The sequence below is a fragment of the Canis lupus genome, chromosome 32 (assembly GCF_003254725.2).
Source record: "Canis lupus dingo isolate Sandy chromosome 32, ASM325472v2, whole genome shotgun sequence".
In the NCBI taxonomy this organism is placed as follows: Eukaryota; Metazoa; Chordata; class Mammalia; order Carnivora; family Canidae; genus Canis; species Canis lupus.
The window spans coordinates 33,347,501-33,367,936 of NC_064274.1; the positions used below are offsets into that span (position 1 = coordinate 33,347,501).

The 20,436-nt window shown below is 34.5% G+C and overlaps 1 protein-coding gene across 24 annotated transcripts in view; it reads right to left on the reverse strand.

The window, feature by feature from the left end:
• Window positions 1-20,436, reverse strand: part of CAMK2D (calcium/calmodulin dependent protein kinase II delta) — a 301,972-nt gene that overhangs the window by 87,475 nt on the left and 194,061 nt on the right. For 15 of the 24 annotated variants that reach the window (XM_025465970.3, XM_025465978.3, XM_025465968.3 and 12 more), the window contains exons 5-6: window positions 3,676-3,741; window positions 558-630 (exon numbers count right to left, since the gene is read on the reverse strand). In XM_025465970.3, coding sequence (XP_025321755.1) covers window positions 558-630; window positions 3,676-3,741 — 139 coding nt within the window. The remainder of the gene's footprint in view (window positions 1-557; window positions 631-3,675; window positions 3,742-20,436) is intronic. The other 9 variants (XM_025465971.3, XM_025465973.3, XM_025465990.3 and 6 more) reach the window with 1 other exon arrangement.

Genomic DNA, 20,436 nt, shown 5'->3' on the forward strand with positions numbered 1-20,436 from the left:
ATTCCAAAGCTGTCACATTAGCAGTCAAGACATCATTAAGGTTAAATTAGGATACATAATGAATTTTTGATAAATCATTAACTTCTTGTGCTTTAATTTAGCTGGCAATTATTATCTCTTGCCTGAGGGTTCATCAGACTCAAATGGAGCAATGTGTAACCAGTTGTTTTGCTACAGCAACCCATGGTCTCAGAACAGAAGTGGTGTTTAAATCTACAGGCGGACATACATCACAGGCCAAGTTCGTCTCCAGGCAAATGCTGGACATTTCAGGAAAGCCTGCCCCAAACCGCCTCTGGTAGTTTATTGCTTGGAAACTTAATAGGTTGTGTTTTCAATATTGACCCTCTCTTTTTGCTATGATGTATATTTAGCCTGTAGATGAGCAAACTGAAAGAGGCATCATGCATTATCATTTCATCATGTAGTCATTTTAGGGAAAAATTGGGAAAGGCAAGGGAACCATTTTAAATACCCACCCTCTGCCCTTTCCCCAGAAACAAAACAAAACAAAACAAAACTCCTTTGATTCAGATTTATGGACTCCATATACTGACCTTCAGGTCCCTGTGAACTATGCCATTTAGGTGACAATGATTTACACTTTCTAGAATCTGCTGTATACAATGACTGTAAAGATACAAGGGCAGAATGGAAGGGAGAACATTTTAAAGGTACATAATCACATTGAATACAAAATAAAATGAAAGTTAAAACGAAACAAACAAACAAACAAAAATTATATTTTTTCACAACATTTTTTTAGCTTTACACTGGAATTTAATAATGCTGAATAAAGCTAATTCAGGTTCTAACGAAAATGACATCCAACATACAGTTTGTGACATATTCAGACAAAACAATTTGAGCTGTGTTTTCCATTGCAAGTATACAAATTAAATCACTTGTATACAGAAGCCAAAATTTCCATATTCAAGAAGAAAAATTTATAAATATTCCCATAATGTTCTGGGAAAATTCTTCAGCCAATATAAAATTTATGGTTATTTCTCATACACATCTAAACTGTTTAAAATCTGAGGTCACAATTAAACATAGGTGTTGAAACAAGAGGGTAAACACAGATGAAGTGGCAGGTGAAACAAGGGTTAAAAAATGGAGGGACACATTTATCATTTTGACTTAGAAATGGTGCTTCTTGTATAATATAGTAAGAGGAAAACTAATGCAAGTCTCCAATACAGAGGGAGAATTTCAAGTAAACCCATCACATAAAATAAACCCGTTTTCAGGATAGGCATACTCTAGAGAAGGGCTAGGAACTTACAAAAAAACAAATTTTAAAATCCCCTGAACACTAGTAATGTTGATACTTTTTTATACACCTCACTAAAGGAAAATTTTTTATTATTATGTCAAAAAACACAATTTATACTATTCTTAAAAGGCTCACTGATGTCAAACAGACTGCTAATTAAATTAGAAGGGATAAATCATTGATTGGCACCTGTAAGTTCCCATGCATTGTCATCTGACATAATATAGACCACACTGACATATTTTGTTCAAATTTACTGTGTGATTCAAATGCAGGTTATGTGCTGAGCTACATTTATTAACAAACATTTTAAGGCTATTTTCAGCCATTTAATTACAAAATAATATTACTCAGTAAATTCCTGAATTATAAAAAGTAATCACCATCTGATTTACTACAATGTGAATGTAAAAAATGATCAAGGTTATGATTTCCCAGGTCTAACTCTATAAAGAGTCCCACTAAAAGAGCCAAACATTAGTTGCTTTTTGACCAAATAGCTTACTTGGATGTTGGTAATTATTTTTTAAATCCTATGACTTTTCTTCACTTTGTACTACTTTTTAGAAATATTTCACTTTCTCTTCTCAAACCACAGATATAAGTCATTAGGCTTAATGAATAATGCATAGTAAAGCATACAATAATTCATATTAAATGAACATCATTTTTTACTAGTGAGAATGGATTCAATTCTTTAGTTCTTGAGGACTAGTAAGAAGCCTTTTTCTTTAAGTTCATCTTTGGGGAAAAAAACGTTCCTTCTCCTTGATTTTGTATGGGACCTACCCTAAAAAAGAACTTGTACCAAATTCCAAAACAATAATAAATGTGCATATAATATGATCCAACCTATAGGGTCTTTCTGTTATCTATACAGGCTCTTCAATATTGAAAACAGTTTCTATTTTAATTTCAAACAATACTTTTCAAACATAATGACTTAACATAACTTTAAAAAGCAAAATAAATATAATTCCCTAACTAGTGAACTACCTGATTAAAATTATTACCCTGTCTAGGCAAATGGGCAAATAGCTTCTTGCAAGGCTGCTCTAAAGTCCCTTTTCAGGGCCCTAACATAAGAATTGGAGGATGATTCACTTATAAGAGTATAAATGACACGGAAGTTTCTATTTGACTTTGGCAGTAAAAATTCCATTAAAAAATTAGAATGTAGTCATGTACAGATAAGATTCACAGACTGTCATAAACTGGCATTAAACCAAGAAGATTAATTAGAGATTTGCAAGCGAGCCTGTGTATGCATGTGCTACTTTGAAGGGATGGGGAGGGAACATGCTATCAGCTGACTATCTGCTGAGTGCAGGCTACAGTGGGATGAGCAAGCTTTAGGAAGCTCTGAGAGCATTAGATAATGGGGGCAGACAATAAGTAACTGAATTTTCATAAGATCTCATTTACATTGTTAATAATGAGTCAATTACCCAAGGCTAGATCTTTCAAAACAAGTGCCAACTACTGAATATGTATAAAGAAATGCCAAGGAAAACTAACATGATACATCTAAATAGTATCTAGGCAAGTAAACTAATGTCGCTTCATTCCAAAAAGGTTGCCTTTGTGCAGACTAGGAAGTTTCGAATGAGAAAAAATGTATAGCCACTGTTAACTTCTCTAAAGATGATATCAATTAACAAGATTGAGAAATCCTTTTGAACGCTCTGATACATCCGAATCAATATTTTTTACATGAAGGTTCCAAAAGCTATCCTGGAATTTCCAGCGTTAAACAGCTAATAATGCTTTAAGGATACCACTGGGGCTTTTGTAGTCTGTTTCTTTTTATGATCTCTGATTAGAGTGGGCTGTTCAGTGAATCTTTCTGTGATAATGGAAATGTTCTATAAATGCTATGTCCAATTGATAGTTACTAGTCACTTATAGCCAGTAAGTATTCGAAATGTAGCTAGCACAACTGAGAAACTAAATTTTTATTTAATTTTAATTAACTGAAATTAAAATAGCCATGCGTTATTAGTAGCTACCATAAGGAGCAGCTTAGGATCTAGAGACCAGAAGATCTGAATCTTTGATCTCTTAACTTTGCTAGAAAAGTATATTTCTTTAGCAGAAGTCATTCCAAGTTGAATACATATTTTTTAATTTTTTTTAAAAAACTAACTATAGATGTTAGATAATAACAAAGTATAGACCAGATTCTAGGTTTTCTTTTTTTTTTTCCCTAAACAATTATCCTGGAAATCCGTAAGAGAGAGAAATAGCTAAGATGGACTCATCATGAGAAGTCGTCCAAGATGGTATTATGAGAGTCTCATAAATACTAAGCTTTATGATGCATTTGTAAAGAGATATACTAAACAGTGTCATTTGAATGTTGAGTCTTATATCTTGCCCCTGGGCAAGTCACTTACCTGGCATCTGCTTCACTGTAATACTCTCTTGCCACTATGTCTTCAAAGAGTTCACCTCCAGTAACTCTGTAAAGACAATCAATATGTTGACATTAAACAAGAAAAAAATTATACATCAATAGATTTGCAACATGTTCATGCAGAATTTTTGTTTTCAGATTACTTTGAAAACTACCAAAACAAAATATTGTAAAACATTACAGGACTTACAGTTTTCATAACAATCTATATTAACTCTAAACATTTCCTCTTTTCTACATGTCTTTGTATTGCTAGATCCTGAGGACACAATTTTCTGTATAACATAAATATATTCAGTGGTATCTCTTACACAAAATAATCTCTATGCAACTTTTCATTTTAATTCTCCAAATATTAACTAAGGTCTGATGAAGTGTATGGAACAGTTTAGAAACATTTTCTGAACAATAAGAGAAGATGATTACTATCAAAGCCTGGAGTATGTATTTTCAGGGTGTATCTCTCTGTTTTTTAAACTGCAATAAACATGACTTTATGGGCTAGAGGTGGCCTTCCAAAATATATATAGCTTTTGGGCTGAGTGCTAGCTAGATTTTCCTTGTAAAACACCCCAATTTCTTTTATGATCATGTATTTGCCAGTGAACACAGACTTGGGGCTTTTGGCAATGTCCTTAAGAAGGCAGCATTGATCCCTTGCCTTATCTGTCTTCCATCTTAAGTGAAGACTTTCCTACAACTCAGCAACTGGATTTAGTTACTCTACAAAGTAAATTAAAACCAGGGCTTTCAAAGCTCTCTATATAAGTAGATATAATTATCTTTGGGATTCATTTCTTCTCCAGGTTTTGGGGCTAGAATTTCCTAACCAGTGATTCTTTGCCTCAGGAATCCCCTTCAATACGTGAATTTAACATTTCTTTTAAGCAAAATATGGAAGTATACCAAATATGCTCTTATCTGTTAACCGCAATTCCACTCTCTGGAATAAAATAATTTTAACTTTATGCATATCCTTTCAACTTTCTATGTATCTTTAAACATATTTGGTCCCCCTGCAAACACAAAGTCATATATTTTTTGTCTCAAAAAGTAGACTCATACGATATATACAAATTATTAGGTTAATTGTGTTTTTCATTTCACTTTAAGTCATGGGCACTATTTCATGTTAGAAGTATCTTCCCTGTTTAAAATAAGTAATAAGCAGAAATATATGTTTGTGCGTATGAGGACAGGGCACATTACCTTCCACAACAGTTGTACCCCAATATTGAGAAGATGCCCACAGTTTTTTCAGTTAAAAAAAGTTGGAAAAAAGTTATTGCCTGTTAATATTTTTTGATTATTAGCAAAGTGAACCATTTTTTTTCATGTATTTATCAGCCATTTCTTTCTCTATTATGCTATGGTTTGATTTTAAAAGGAAATTTCAGCTTTGGAGCTTAACCTCGTAATAGTTAACATTTGCTTACCATGTGCTACACAGTGTGCTAAGCATTATATTAACTCATAAATCCTTGCAATTATTGTATGAGATGAATTTTAACACTAGCTCAGTTTATTGATGAGAAAAATGGAGGCATAGAGAAGCAACTTGCCAAAGATTACAAAGACTTAAGTAGTACAGGTGGGCCATCCATTCCACAGCCCCTGCTCTCAATCAGCACACAATGTAGCCATTCTAATAATTACACTGTCAATCCTTCCAGAAGTTTAGAAAGCATGAGTCATTTGAAAAAGCACTGGGTGAAAGTATAAAGCTTGGTGTATGTTCACTATGGAATGGAAGATAAAATTACTCTTAAGATAGCTTTTTAATTTTTTTTTCATTTGCTTTATTAAGTTCTGAAACATCAAATGATAACATGTTCCAGAAATGTTCAGTTATTAGTCTCTTTTGTATTTTCCTTTCCTAAAGGATAAGAGGCAATACTAAAAACTTAATGTGTCTGAAAGTTTATGCAACTCTGACTCTTCTTCATAGCATCCTAGGTATTTATAAGACCTTTAATGATGGAGTCATTATTTTCAGTCTTTACATATAAAATGTGCACCTAAAATTATTTAAAGCTTCATATGGGCTTGTTCTGAAAAATCGTGGTTACATGTATATGTAGTTTCATTTAATAGCTCAGCAAGCTTTTTTCCCAGTTAGAATTATAATAATAATGCAATCAAATAAGGTACCCTAGATATATTATAATACAAAATAATTAAATATTAGAAAGTACTTCCAACAAACCCATTATATCTCTATAATGGTAATAACAGTTTCATGGGGTTTCTTCCTTTGAATGAATATAACTAAGGTAAACATGATATATATATTTATCTTTGTTTTTGCTCATAGGTACCCAGAAAAATCTGTATTACACACAAGTGTGGTTTGTAAAGTGTTTAACAAGTATTGATTAAAAAGCTTATTGCTGAGAATAAAAGCTTATTGCCATTAATGAAATTGCTGCTTATAGTAGCTCCTTAAGTATACTATATATTCCAAGTGAACTGTCATGTCTTACATCACTGGAATCATGATTTACTGATCTTTGCTACCATAGCATCTAACCCACAGTATTTGATCAATTAGGAAGTACTGAAGTAATGATTACGTGAATTAATCAAATCAGAAAATCATGCTGTCCATTTGCTCCAACTGTGGACTTCATATAAACTTAAAAAGGGAAAAGAAAACATTAAAATTTGGCTCTATATGGCAATAGGTTTTATTTTGTAAGGTGCTTGTATTTAAAGAAGAATATTAAAAACTCGGTGCCTAGCATTCTGGTAATTTTCAATGAACTATTCTAGCTGTTAAAGAAATTTAAGGTGTACAGGGTTTAATGTTAAGTATTTGTAACAGCACTCTTTCTCATTTTCTAACATTCATTCTTCTCATTATTTAAAAATATCCTTGTGCAAATGAAACCATTTTATCTTTTCTGTTATATGTATAATAAATGCCTGGGAAGGAAAAAATGGAGCTACTAGAACATGCTGCCTTGAAGATAAACTAATGAATTTTCTAACTTGAATACATTTTCATACTGACATCATTGTTTAATGGGGCACAAAATTAAGCAGTAGTTATTAAATATTTTTTAAAAATTTTAGTGTGTTATATAAAATTTCATACAAAGTCAAATTAAATCCGTCTCATGAATAAACTGCTAATTAACTAAGTAGAGCTTTTGTGAATAAATTAATGCTGGAGTTCTGCTATGATATGAGGCATATCAGTTATATATTTGAAGCATTAATTATCATTTATGAATCTCTAGAACATTAGGGCTTCCAGGGAAAAATAAGATAATCCTAGAATCATGAAAAGATGAAACTTTACATATCAAAAAGATAAATACTTTTGCTGCCATTATCATTATTTATAGGGATGTTGATTCGTTCTGTTATCTAGAAGAATGAATTGTTCTTTTCTTCCTAGTCTATATATTTATGATTTATTCCGAAATGGTTGAAACTAGTTTCATATTGAATAAAATATTTATAAAATTTCAGGAGGATTATAGCCTTGACTATGAAGCTAAGCAGACAATAGAGTCCAAAATTGGGCTTTGGAAGATCAAAATGGTGCCATATTAACCCCCAAACCAGCAATGATATAGTGATCAGAACCACTGACCAAGGTGGTGGGGGGAAATCCAGGAATCTCAGGATGTAGCTAAATTGGAAAACAGGAATCAAAAGGAGGGCCCAGCTAACTCACAGTGGGGAGGTAATCTCACCAAAACAGGGAGGGCCAGGAATATCCCCTGGAAAAAGAAGTAATTCCTCCCAGACACTAAGTATAAAGCTGAAGAATAAACCCAATGAGTAGAAGCCATCCATCCTGTAATCCAAGGCTCTGAGTGGAGGCACCTGGAGTCATATTAGCAAAGAGCCATCACAGCTAGATTTTTGTCAAAAAACGTATCATAAGGTGCCCTGCATTTGGATGACAGACATGTCTTCTGGTGATCTCCTCCAAGGCAGAAGCTGTGATAGTGATGTTACCTTCATGGTATCCAGCACACTGCCTTCTATGTTGTTGAACAATAACAGCTGATATCCATTGGGTCCTCACCACGTGCTAAGGCCAAGCGTTGTTCTGTCTCTATAGGTTACAACACAATAACCTCATGAAGTAGATAACTAATGCTATTTCCATTTTACAGATGAGAAAATAGAAGTAATGAAGGTTAAACACTTATCCCAAGAATACATAGCACAAGAAGGAAAAAGGGTTTGTTCTCATCTGTGCTGCCCTAATAGCTGCACCCTGAGCACATTCTGGAGAGCAGAGGAGCAAGTCAAGGGTCTCTGGAGAGCCCAAAGGATCATGTGGAAAGACTGGAAAGAATTCTGACATAAAGGCATTCCATTTATATCCCGTTTTTAAAGTCAAACTGCTAGCCAGGGCTGGAGAACCATCATTAGTTGAAATAAAGGTGACCAGGGTTCATCAACAGGAGTATAACTGTCCTTTTTGGCCATATAGGATGATCTCTTGCATGACAAGATTGTCAGCAGCAGGCCCCACACTAGGTGCCAATAGTACTACCTTGTCAGTGTGACAACCAGTGTGCCAATTTATACCATTTATAATCACCCCCTCACACCCAGAGCGCCCTAGGCATCCTTGATGAGAACCTCTGAGCTAAGGAAACAAAATCTACAGAGATGCAATTGAGAATTTTAGTCTTCTTGGCGCCTTGTTTTAACATATATAATCAATCAAGCTAGTCATTACATAATGGAACGGTGTATCTTCAGTACCCTTACAGAGTACCTGACATACAGAAGAAGCTTAATAAATTTGATGAGTGAATAAATGTTTAAATAATTAAAAGGAGGAATGAAGCCATAAGCATCTGTCCACAGTTTTATGGTTTAACCTGTAAGCTAGAATCTGAGGTAAAGAAGTTTTCCCACTTTTTGTATTACTTATCTACCAATGTCTAACCAAATCCTGATTTTATCTCCAAAATAGATCTTGAATTAAGACTTCTTTCTACCCCCCACTACAATGTTACCAACCCAAGTAGTCACTGTCTTATCACCTGCTCTACTGCAAAAGCCTCTTACTTGGCCCAGCTTCTTCTCTTCCCCCTCTGCCATCAGTTCTCTAGACAGCGGATTTAAATATGCTTCATATTTTGTCCCATGCCTACAGGAAGTCCTTTAAATAGCTGTCCATTGCTACTAGATATGACCTTCAAGTTTCTGCCTAATTTGTACTCTGCCCATCTTCTGGCCCTCCTTGGTACTCCTTTCTCCATCCTGCTCCAAACATAAGGGCCTTCTTCCAATTTCTTGAGTACACCAAAATCCTTACCATCCCTGAGCCTTTTCACATGCTTGTCTCTCTTCCAGGACATTCCCAACCTGTCTACCACTATTACTGGGTAAGCACAAAGTTAAGCAGTAGTTATACATTTTTTTTAAAAATTAGTATATTATGTTATCCTTAAAATTTGGCTTAAGTGTTATATCCTTAGACCTCCACTCATCTACATTATCTTACCCCCTAGGACTTTGTTATTCTCCATAATACTTATCCCATTATGTGTTTGTTTATGTATTTATTTGTTTAATGTTTCTCTCTCTACTAGTATGGTAGCTTTGGGAGGGTAGAATTTGTTCCTCTGTTTTCACTATAAAATAAACAGAGCTGAGTCAAAGTGCCTTTGACAAGCTCATTAAGTGCTTTTAAGTGAATAATTCCAGAGTTTTATATCTCACAGAGAGGCAGATGTGTGAGATGATCATGTGCCAATGCCATAATGTTGGTTAATTCCTGATATCATATCATTTACCATTATATTTGGTAAGAAGACAAAGATGTTCCAAGCAGTTTGCCCCTAGAAATCATTTAAGTCAGTTCTGGATCTTGTAGTATCTTCCCACAAGACAGAGTATGTCTATGAACTAATGTTTGATCACAAATGCAGAATTATTTGTTGAATTAATTATAAGGCACATATTTAGATTAGAGATTGAGAAGTAAGGGCATAGTGTTTCAACAATTTTGGGAAGACAGCTAGCTATTTTGTAAAGAACTGAACCTTTGCCTCATGTTACTATAATTAAATACAGACCACAAGAACATCTATATATCCAACTTAATTTGACAGTATACCTCCTCTCTCATATGTCTGGATACTTTCCTGGTTCCTGGTGAATGATCAGTGTTTCAAAATGAGTCAGGTGGTATAACCATGACTCCAGCAGAATCAGATATATCTGCCAATTCTGTTAAAGCTACAGTGGTCGAATGCTTGGGTGGCTCAGTTGGTTAAGTGTCTGCCTTTGGCTTAGGTCATGATCCTGGGGTCCTAAGTCTGCTTCTTCCTCTCTGTCAGCCTCTCCTCCTCACTCATGCACATGCGCTCTCTCTCTCTCTCTCTCTCTCTCTCTCTCTCATTGTCTCTCATAAATAAATAAATAAATAAATAAATAAATAAATAAATAAAATTCTTTTGTTTAAAGCTACAGTGGTAGGCATGGGGGCAGCTGATGATGCAAATTAAGGACAGAGGGATTCAAAGGACCACACTAGTTCTTTTCTTAATACCATCATTAGTATCTTATTTAGCTAAGATCAATTTCTTATGTAAGTTATTTTCTAGCTGAATACCAAGTATCTGATGACACCTCTGAAGTAGAGGATTATCTGAAGTTGTTCAGAAATGATTTTCTGAATGAATTCCAAATTGGATTATGGAAATTTTAAAAGGCTAGGAGTTTGCTTTAACAGAAGGTCCAAAGAGTTTCTTATTGATCTTGTTGTAAATAGATTTGCTGTGTCATACAAAGAATTATAATTGAGATGATAAAACGGAGACAGGCCATTGGAACTGTTCCATTCAAAACTGACACTGGCCAGGAGAGAGGCAATACACTGGGGGAGGCACAATTTGAGATATTAGAAGGAGAGTAGATTTATGGGCTCTGTCCAACCTGTGTTCATTAAGCAGAGTGGGGAAGAGGTATGGGATAGCAGGGTTCAAAATACTTCAATGGAGCACTTACTTTACTCTTGTTTTTCTGACTAATCTCTTATTGCTGAATCTATCCTTTCAACATCATTCTGGATTTACTTTCTCTCACCTTACTCTACTTTATACTTCATACCTTCTGTATCTTCCCTCAATCCTAAAACACATGCCAGCTCTACATTACAATTCCTTTCTCATTTCATCTGTCACAAATGCACATGAAAAATATAAACCACTATCAAAAGTTCATATTCTTAAGACTTTTTTTCCCTATTCTATGGCCAATAAAAAGCATCAGTGAAAACAACACTGCTAACCACAATTAAGGGCACACAGAATAAAGCAAAACCTGAAATGAATGAGGTTTTGTTCTGTGAATATCACCAACCTCCTCAAATGAAATCAGCTATTCAGTTTATTATATAATCTCTGTGTGTGTGTGTGTGTGTGTGTGTATGTGTGTGTGTTTTAACAAGATGCCTTAATCTGGGAATGTTTGATTAAACACTCAGGCAATGTATCAAAAAGATGTGCATAACAAAATGAATGCTTCCTGAAGGAAAGGAATAAATTGTAAAACTATATATTTAAAAATTTTTTTCGATGCAAATTAAAACCATAACAAGATACCCACTCATACCCATTAGGATGACAGACAGACAAACAGAAAGAAAGTAAGTAGTGGTGAAGATCTAGAGAGATTGGAACCTTTGTGCACTACTGGTGGGAATATAAAATAATACAGCTGCTGTGGAAAACTACAACAGTTCCTCAAGAAATTAATACTAGAATTACCATATAACACACCATTTCTATATCTAGGTATATGCACAAAAGCACCAAAATCAGGGTGTTGAAGAGATATTTGTATACCCAAGTTCACAACAGAATTATTCACGTCAGTTAAAACATGGAAGTAACCCAAGTGTTCACTGACAGATGAACAAATAAGTGTGGTACCAACAGACAAGGAAATATTAAAAAGGAAGGAAATCCTGTCATATGTTACAATATAGATGAACCCTGAGAACACTATGTTAAGTGAAGTAAGCCAGTCACAAAAAAACAAATACTGTATGGTTTCATGAGGTACTTAGAGTGGGCAAAATTATAGAGACAGAAAGTAGAATGTTAGTTGTCAGGAACTTAGGGGAGAGAGGAATGTGGAGTCATTGTTTAATAGATGTAGAGCTTCAGTTTTGCAAAATGAAAAGTTTTGTAGATGAGTGTTGATGATGGCTGCACCACAATGTAAATGTACTTAATGACATTTAACTATACTTAAAAATGGTTAAGATAAAAAATTTTATGCTATGTGTATTTTACCACAATAAAAAAATAAACCAACCCAAAATATTTGATGATGACGACAATGAAAAAATAGAGTACAATTTAACATACATATTGCTATTTTCTATTCCTCTTTCTGGGTTCCAGAGGGCTTTAGAAAAGTATCTATACTGGGGCACCTGGGTGGCTCAGTTGGTTAAGTGTCTGCCTTTGGCTCAGGTCCTGACCCCAGGGTCCAGAATTAAATCCTGCATCAGACTCCCTACTCAGCAGAGCAGTCTGTTTTTCCCTCTACCTCTGCCTTTTTTCCCTGTTTGTGCTCTGTCACTCACTCTCTCTCTCTCTCACATAAATAAAATATTTTTTAATTTTTTGAAAAAAATTTTATTTATTTATTCACGAGAGACACAGAGAGAAAAGCAAAGACACAGGCAGAGTGAGAAGCAGGCTCCACACAGGAAGCCTGTGGGACTCAATCCCGGGACTCCAGGATCACGCCCTGAGCTGAAGGCAGATGCTTAACCACTGAGCCAGCCAGGTGTCCCAATAAAATCTTTTTTTAAAAAAGAAAATTATCTATACTATAATCTTGAAAGCTAATAAATAGTTGTTTATCAGCCAGTTATTAAAATTGATAATTTATTTCACTGTTAGGCAGGATGGTCAAAGAGAGAATGAAGTAGTCTCAATATTCTGCTTTGATATCAGCCAACACTATGAGGTCAGATCAGGCAATTTTTCTTTGCTATTTTGCCTATTTATAAATTGCAAAAAGAAAAGACAGCATTTTTCATAATTCACATTCAAGAAATAAATATTGTGCAATCTGTGTTTTATATAAAGGTACAAACCACTGGGACAAGGAAGAGCTATAATCCAGCCTTATTCCATTTTCTAAGCAAAGTGCCCACACCAGGAGCTTTTTCTAATGGCAAAGAAATATCTAACAGGTATACAGTGGCTATTGATACTTGACAAAGTTCTGTGAGTAATTCAGTTCATATTATCTTCTATTCATATATATGCCTACTATAACCCCGGAATACACACTCATTGAAGCACCCAAGTTATTCTTATTCTGGAAATATCAAATATGAAATTAAATGATCTTTCTGTGGTATCTCTGAGGTGTGAGACATTTATAGAATTATTATTAAGACCTTATAGAAATTTTAGAATTAAATTTAGGACTCTGCAAGCTGCATTTTGGAGACCAGCAGAATTGTTTACCTCTCTCATGCCTTATCACAGTACTTATCTTTTCTGACTTGAGGCTGGTCTACTAAGGGGCAGCTTACCTCTTTGGCAGTTGATTACTTGCAATTACATAGCTTTGCACCAGTCCTACTCTTTGCTCACCAAAATCCTGCTTGGTACATATACTTAAATTATGAGGATGGATGAATTGATATAACACTCAACTCTTTAGAAGAAGACATGACAACTGATATCACAGTGCCTATGTATATATAAAACAGAAAAAAATATATATATAGAAAAGCTGATAATCCATCCAGGTAGATAATGGTGAGTGCCCTTTTGAGGGTTTGGCCCACCTGCCAACCACTGGCTCTGGTTCCTTAGATTTCTAGTCCGTATGGTTGTGGCTGGGCTCATACTCAAATATTCAAGATACTCTTTTAGAAGTGAGGAATCTAGCTGAAGAGAGTTATAGCCTGGACCCACAGTTGGGCAAGAATAATCTTCAGTTAAACATGTGAGAGCAAAGGACAAATACTGTTCAATACATTCAGGTGATTTGCAAGGTCAATAAACCACATACAGAAAAATTTCATTCTTATAATTACCATTTAATTTTCCACTTCATCTGTCTAAGCTAAATGCATATCCTAGTCACATTTTTAAAAGAATCTGATACTTAAGAAGTGAAGATAAATTTTCTAACATATACCAAACATCTTAACAAGATACCTGATATCCTGTGCTTCAATGTGCATAAAATAAAAACCCTCAAACAGAAAGCAACGACCATTTAAAGATTTACATACACTATAGATATGCTAAATACAAGAGAATATTTACAAAATGTTTTAAAAAGAGTAGAAATTTTCATCTAATTAGAAATAATTTGAGTACTATAGAGAAATGACCTATGAACTGCACAACTGGAAATCAGTAAATCTATCAGAAGTACTGTTACATAAAAAATAAATTAAAATCCTGATACCTGTGCTACCCTCTTGTCATTCACTAGACTTAAGTCTCAAGCAATACAATATAGACATGATTATTTTTAAATTATCTTCATATTAAAATGATTGCTACCTTAAAAATCTCTTGTATTACCAGAATTTTTGTTCATATTTTATTTATCATGCTTATGTAATCTTAGAGAAAAATTACAATAACTTTTTAAAAAAATCTGTCATTAGCCCTCTGATGAATGTTATGAACTGATCATCATCACCTTATAAACTACACTCATTAATCTTTTCACTGACTGCTGAATAGCCTAAGAGTCCTGCTGAGGCTATGCTGAATCTTCCTATGAATATAAGTTTTCATTGTTAGTGTCAAAGCAACTGCCTCTGACTGAAAAAAAAAAAAAAAACACTGCAGCTAAAATTTGTTTCACAAGTTAATTGGGCTGAAACAGTTTTTGTGTCTCAGTAATTCATCCAAAAGTTGGCTGTAGTCATCAGAGAAATGAGCCTATATTTAGCAACAAAATGTTTATATCATATTATAAAAGCAGCAAAGCCAGTACAAATGATGAGTGAATTTATAACCCAAAGCTGAGACTTTAACATATTTCTGACAAACAATACTCCAGAAAGAATACCGAATAGAGGTTACAGATGAGTCAAGCTAGTAATTTGATAATACATCCCCATAAGACATCAGGTTTTCCAGGTTCTGGAACATTAGAGTTTTCCAAGATGACAGACAAGAGGAGATCCTAGCATTAACCAGTCTTTTTCTTTCTTTTTTTTTTTTTTTAAGATTTATTTATTTATTTATGATAGACATAGAGAGAGAGAGAGAGAGAGAGAGAGAGAGAGGCAAAGACACAGGAGGAGGGAGAAGCAGGCTCCATGCCGGGAGCCCGACGTGGGACTCGATTCCGGGACTCCAGGATAGCACCCTGGGCCAAAGGCAGGCGCTAAACCGCTGAGCCACCCAGGGATCCTCTTTTAACCAGTCTTGAATACTCAGGAGAGCAATAAATTCTCTGCTGCAGAGGACATACTGTTATTGTTGATCACAGTCAATGTCTAAATGTTTACAAAGAAAGGGCTCAAGCTACTTGTGACTATAAGCTATTAAATGGTGTTTGCTGTGTTTTAGAACTAGGAGATAAGTTCCCCTACTAAGTTCTCCAGCTAGAGACACATTTGTTCTCATGGTTTTCTTTCTGAAAACACAAATAACTTCATGGACAGTTAAATTTGTTACCTATACATCAGTGTCATTTATATACTAATTCCATAATCAACTGTGTCTCTAATAGGTATGAGACTTGTCTATATTAACAGATATTAGGATATAAAGAATATAGGGATATAGATAAGACATCTATCTATCTATCTATCTATCATCTATCTATCTATCTATCTATCTATCTATCTATCTATCTATCTGAATATACCCTTATCTGAATATAAGGGTATAAAATCTATCACTTGGTTTAGTGGAATAAGCAGAAACATAAATCAAAACTAAGTTTCTGTGGGACATGCTTCAACTAAGGCACAGGTATGATTATAAAACAAAAATCCTTGGATGTGGCAAATCCTAGCAACTAGGGGATCTTCTCATTTACAGAGGAAGTATGTGTACCTGTAGATAAAAATGTTTCACCCAACACTCATCTTTTTGGTGTGATAAAAGAAAGAAAAATGAGCACAAATGCACCATAAATGTACTCTATAAGAGCTCACTTATGAATAAGCAGTAAGTAACATACCCAGTGGAGAATCTTATTAACTGAAGCTCAATGCCAGTAAGGCCAGGAGTCCTTTCACATTTTGTCACTTATTGGAGTTTTTGATGAATTCCCTACTTGCCCCATTTTCTAGGCTTTACAGAGCGCTCCAGTCTCTCTATGTCATCGGGATTCAGGAAGTTACATTGTACAAAGGATTGGCAAAAAGAAAGGAGGAAATAATAAATCCACGAAGGACAAAAGAAAAAGAGAGGACAGAATTATAAATTCTTTCTAGGGGTCAGAGAAAACTTCACAGACAAGGTGTTGTTTGAAGAGGAACTGACATAAATAAGGAAGTTAGCTAGAAAGAAATGTGGAACAGTAATGCCCAAGAAGCAATGGGGGTTTAAACAGAGAAAGGAAAAAGAAAGGGAACAAAAGGATTAAAGTAGGAATCTCAATCTCTTATCTGGTCCCACTATTGTTTTCTTCCATTCTTCATAATAAATATTCATACCAAATATACCTTACCGGGAATGGTACTTCCAAAAGCTACATTCTCCCAAATGCTATCAGCTTTTCACTTTCTACCAAAATTCGTTCTGGTATGTGATTATGTAATTACGTGATTAGGCTTTCACACTGGAATCTAATAGCAAGTTAATTTCTGATAGCACAGTTTCCTAAATATCTGAATAAAGAATCATCCCATGAAAAATAAAAATACAAAAACAAAAACATAACCAAAAAACTAATGGTTTTTAAAAAGGTAATGCTGGATTAATTTTTATACAGGGTTATAGAAATAATGCTTCTTTAAGGGATGCGGGGGACAGTAATTTCATTTAAAAATACCAAGAATTATTCCTGGCTTTATTCCCAACCTTTTGTCAATAGCAAATAATTTAGTACTTGTTTCTAGATTTAGCATTTATGCTCACAAGTTCTTCTCCGTGCTTTAGCTTGAGAATCCTACTACCAATGTACTACACTTATTATTGGACAACAGATTTCCTCTTTTTTTAAAAAAAAATATTTTATTTATTTATTCATGAGAGACACAGAGAAAGAGAGGCAGAGACACAGGCAGAGAGCATGCAGGAGCCTGATGTGGGACTCAATCCTGGGACTCCAGGACCATGCCCTGGGCCAAAGGCAAGTACTAAACCACTGAGCCATCCAGGGATTCCCCCCCCTTTTTATTTTTATTTTTATTTATTTATTTTTTAAGATTTCCTCTTTTGCTTGCACTTTTAGTTGGGTCTCTGGAATATTAATGAATAGTTTATTGCACACGTGTATGCATACACTTGCAAACATATCCACTTCCTTAGTAGGTGTGAAAAAAACAGCACCATTTACTCAAGTAATTTAATCTTATTTTTTATTGGCTATAAAACATTCAATGAATTTCAAAATAAAAAAATAAGCATCACAGTAAAGCTGCAGTAATTCAGATTAATTGGCTGGTCTAAAGAGCCATCTTTCTTTTTTGAAGTGTTATACTTATCATACAATATCCTATTAGTTTCAGGTATATGTCATAGTGATTCAATATTTTTATACATTACAAAATGATCCCCATGATAAGTCTCATCACCATCTGTCGCCGTATAAAGTTATTACAACGTTACTATATTATTCCCTATGTTGTACATCATATCCACATGACTTACTTACTTTATGACTGGAAGTTTTTACCTCTTAATGAGAAGTCATATTTCTGAGTTATAGAATATATTTCTAAGGAAAGGAAGCTATATTTTATTTTATATAAAAGGAAATAAAGCCATCTTTGCTTCATTTGGTAGTAAGAGGTCCTGCCGGTGTGCCACTAAGAAATCACTAAAAACCTTACATCGGCATGCTACATGCAAATTACTATGTTAAGTACTTACTTGAAAGCTTATTTATACTCACTCTTTAAGCATACTGCCTATCTAGAATTGAAAGACACATCTAGGCCTAACTCACTCAAACTACTATCAATTTAAAAATTATTCACTTATTCATCCCCTTATGGCACCTTCCAAAGGGGATGTGAGATAGCTTATCAAATAATCTAAATTATCAAAATTCCTCATCTGAACTCCAAGTGCATGTACTAATGTTTCTTATTTAGGCTAATATTGCAAAAGAAGGAATAACAAATTCATATGTAATTGCTACCTACAAAAATCTTAGATTGCCTCCATTTTTTTAATCACAACAGCTCAGAAAGAGAAAACATACTTGAATTTAATAATTGCTTACTGAATCAAAAATATTTGTTGCTTATTATGTGCAAGCCATTGTATTAAGTGTTTAATTTACTGAAGCTTGGTTTAGTCATTTGAGTCCATAGAATTTTTTTTCAATAGACAATTAGGTTCTCAGGTATATAATTTAATGCATTCTTACAGGGCTATAAACTAATTCACAGTTAGTAGTACTTTTGTCACTGTTCAGCAATAATATGATCTTTAGAACAAGAATTTGAAAATAAAAAATATTCTTACACATAATATTTGTAGGAATCAGTATGGAGAACAATTCATCCTTAGAACGTAAATGTTAAGTTAGTATAATACAAATCAGATTTAGCATGATGTCAAACATAAAGCATCCTCAAATACCCTGGTTCTGGGTGTCTAAAGTATAATGTGTCTAAAGCATAAGGTGGCTTGCTTTCTGAGAGATTTCTTCGTCACTCAGAGAATCTTCACTCTGGTTTCTCTTGTGTATTCTTCTCCTCTTGCTGCCATCAGCCCCAGAGGAAAGAGGGTGTTGCAGATATACTAAACCATTTTGAGACCCTAAAAAGGAAATCCTAGAATGTCTCAATGTCTTGTTGCATTTCCAACTCTAATATGGGTTGCTTGATGGATAGATTGATGGATGATACTATTCTGCATATCTTTAATGTTGGAAAAAGAGAAGATTCTCTTAGAGGTACTTAAAAACAATAGGGAAGTGGTAGCAGAATTCTATTTTATTTATTTAAAGATTCTATTTCTTTGAGAGAGAGAGAGAGAGAGAGAGAGCGCCCACAGAGGGAGAGGGAGCAGCAGACTCCCTGCTGAGCAGAGTCAGATGTGGGGCTTGATCTCTGGACCTTGAGATCATGACCTGAGCTGAAGGGAGATGCTTAACCAACTGAGCCACCCAGGCACCCCACAGAATTCTATTTTAGATGACCATTCAGAGGTTGTCTATTTAACTACATTATTCAAGTCTGGAGTATACTGCACTCAACTCTTTACTACAAAAGATCAGTAAGAATAAGCAAATTCAGCATAGTGTCAAACGTCCCCCAAACATATTCAATATCAAGATTTATATGTTGCTTAAATAAATTTTCACATTAAGCAGTCCTTGGGAAAAAGGGAAGGAGAAGAATTTAGTGAAAAATATTACAGGTTGTGAGAGTATAAAAGGAAGTTAGCCTAGAATTTAAAAATTCCTTAGTGAATCTATGAAATAGAGACTCCTCATGCAGATAACTAAGTTTCTTTTATTTTTTAAAAATATTTTATTTATTTACTCATGAGAGACACACACACACAGAGGGGGGGGGTGCAGAGACACAGGCAGAGGGAGAAGCAGGCTCCATTCAGGGAGCCTGATGTGGGACTCGATCCTGGATCTCCAGGATCACGCCCTGGGCCAAAGGCAGGTACCAAACCCCAGAGCCATCCAGGGATCCCCTAAGTTTCTTTTAAACTCCCACTTATATCTATTAAATATATACTTTTCATTTATAAAATGTTTCCTATATTAAATTATTTATACTGAAACTACTTTACTGCCTGATAACCAAATTGGAATAGATTCATATAAAATATTAAGATTATAACATATATATGAATTCTCACCCTCTTAAGAAGAACATCACTCCTAACCCTCTTAAACTATTGGCGGGAATGCAAACTGGTATAGCCAATCTGCAAAACAGTATGGAGTTTCCTCAAAAAGTTAAAAATAGAGCTATCCTATGACCTAGCAATTGTACTACTAGATATTTATCCAAAGGATACAAACAGTGATTTGAAGGGGTGCATGTACTCCAATGTTTATAACAGCAATGCCCACAATAGCTAAAATATGGGGGGAAAAGCCCAGATGTCCATTGACAGATAAATGGATAAAGTTATATATATGTATGAAACATATATATACATATACATATATAATGGAATATTACTCAGCCATCAAAAAGAATGAAATCTTGCCATTTGCAATGATGTGTGGGGGTGACTAGAAGGTATGCTAAGTAAAGTAAGTCAGAGAAAGACAAATATCATACGATTTCACTTGTGTGGAATTTAAGAAACAAAACAAATGAACACAGGAGGAGGGAAAGAAAAATAAAATAAGATGAAAACAGAAGGGGAGGCAAATAATGAGAGACTCCTAACTACAGGAAACAAACTGAGGGTTGCTGGAGGGGTAGGGAGTGGGACGATTAGGTAACTGGATGATGGGCATTAAGGAAGGCACTGAAAGTAATGAGTGCTAGATGTTATATGCAACCAAAAAATCACTGAATTCTACCTCTGAAACAAATAATACGTGTATATGTACATTAAGCTTTTAGAATTTAAATTAAAAATAAAAAAAAAAGAAA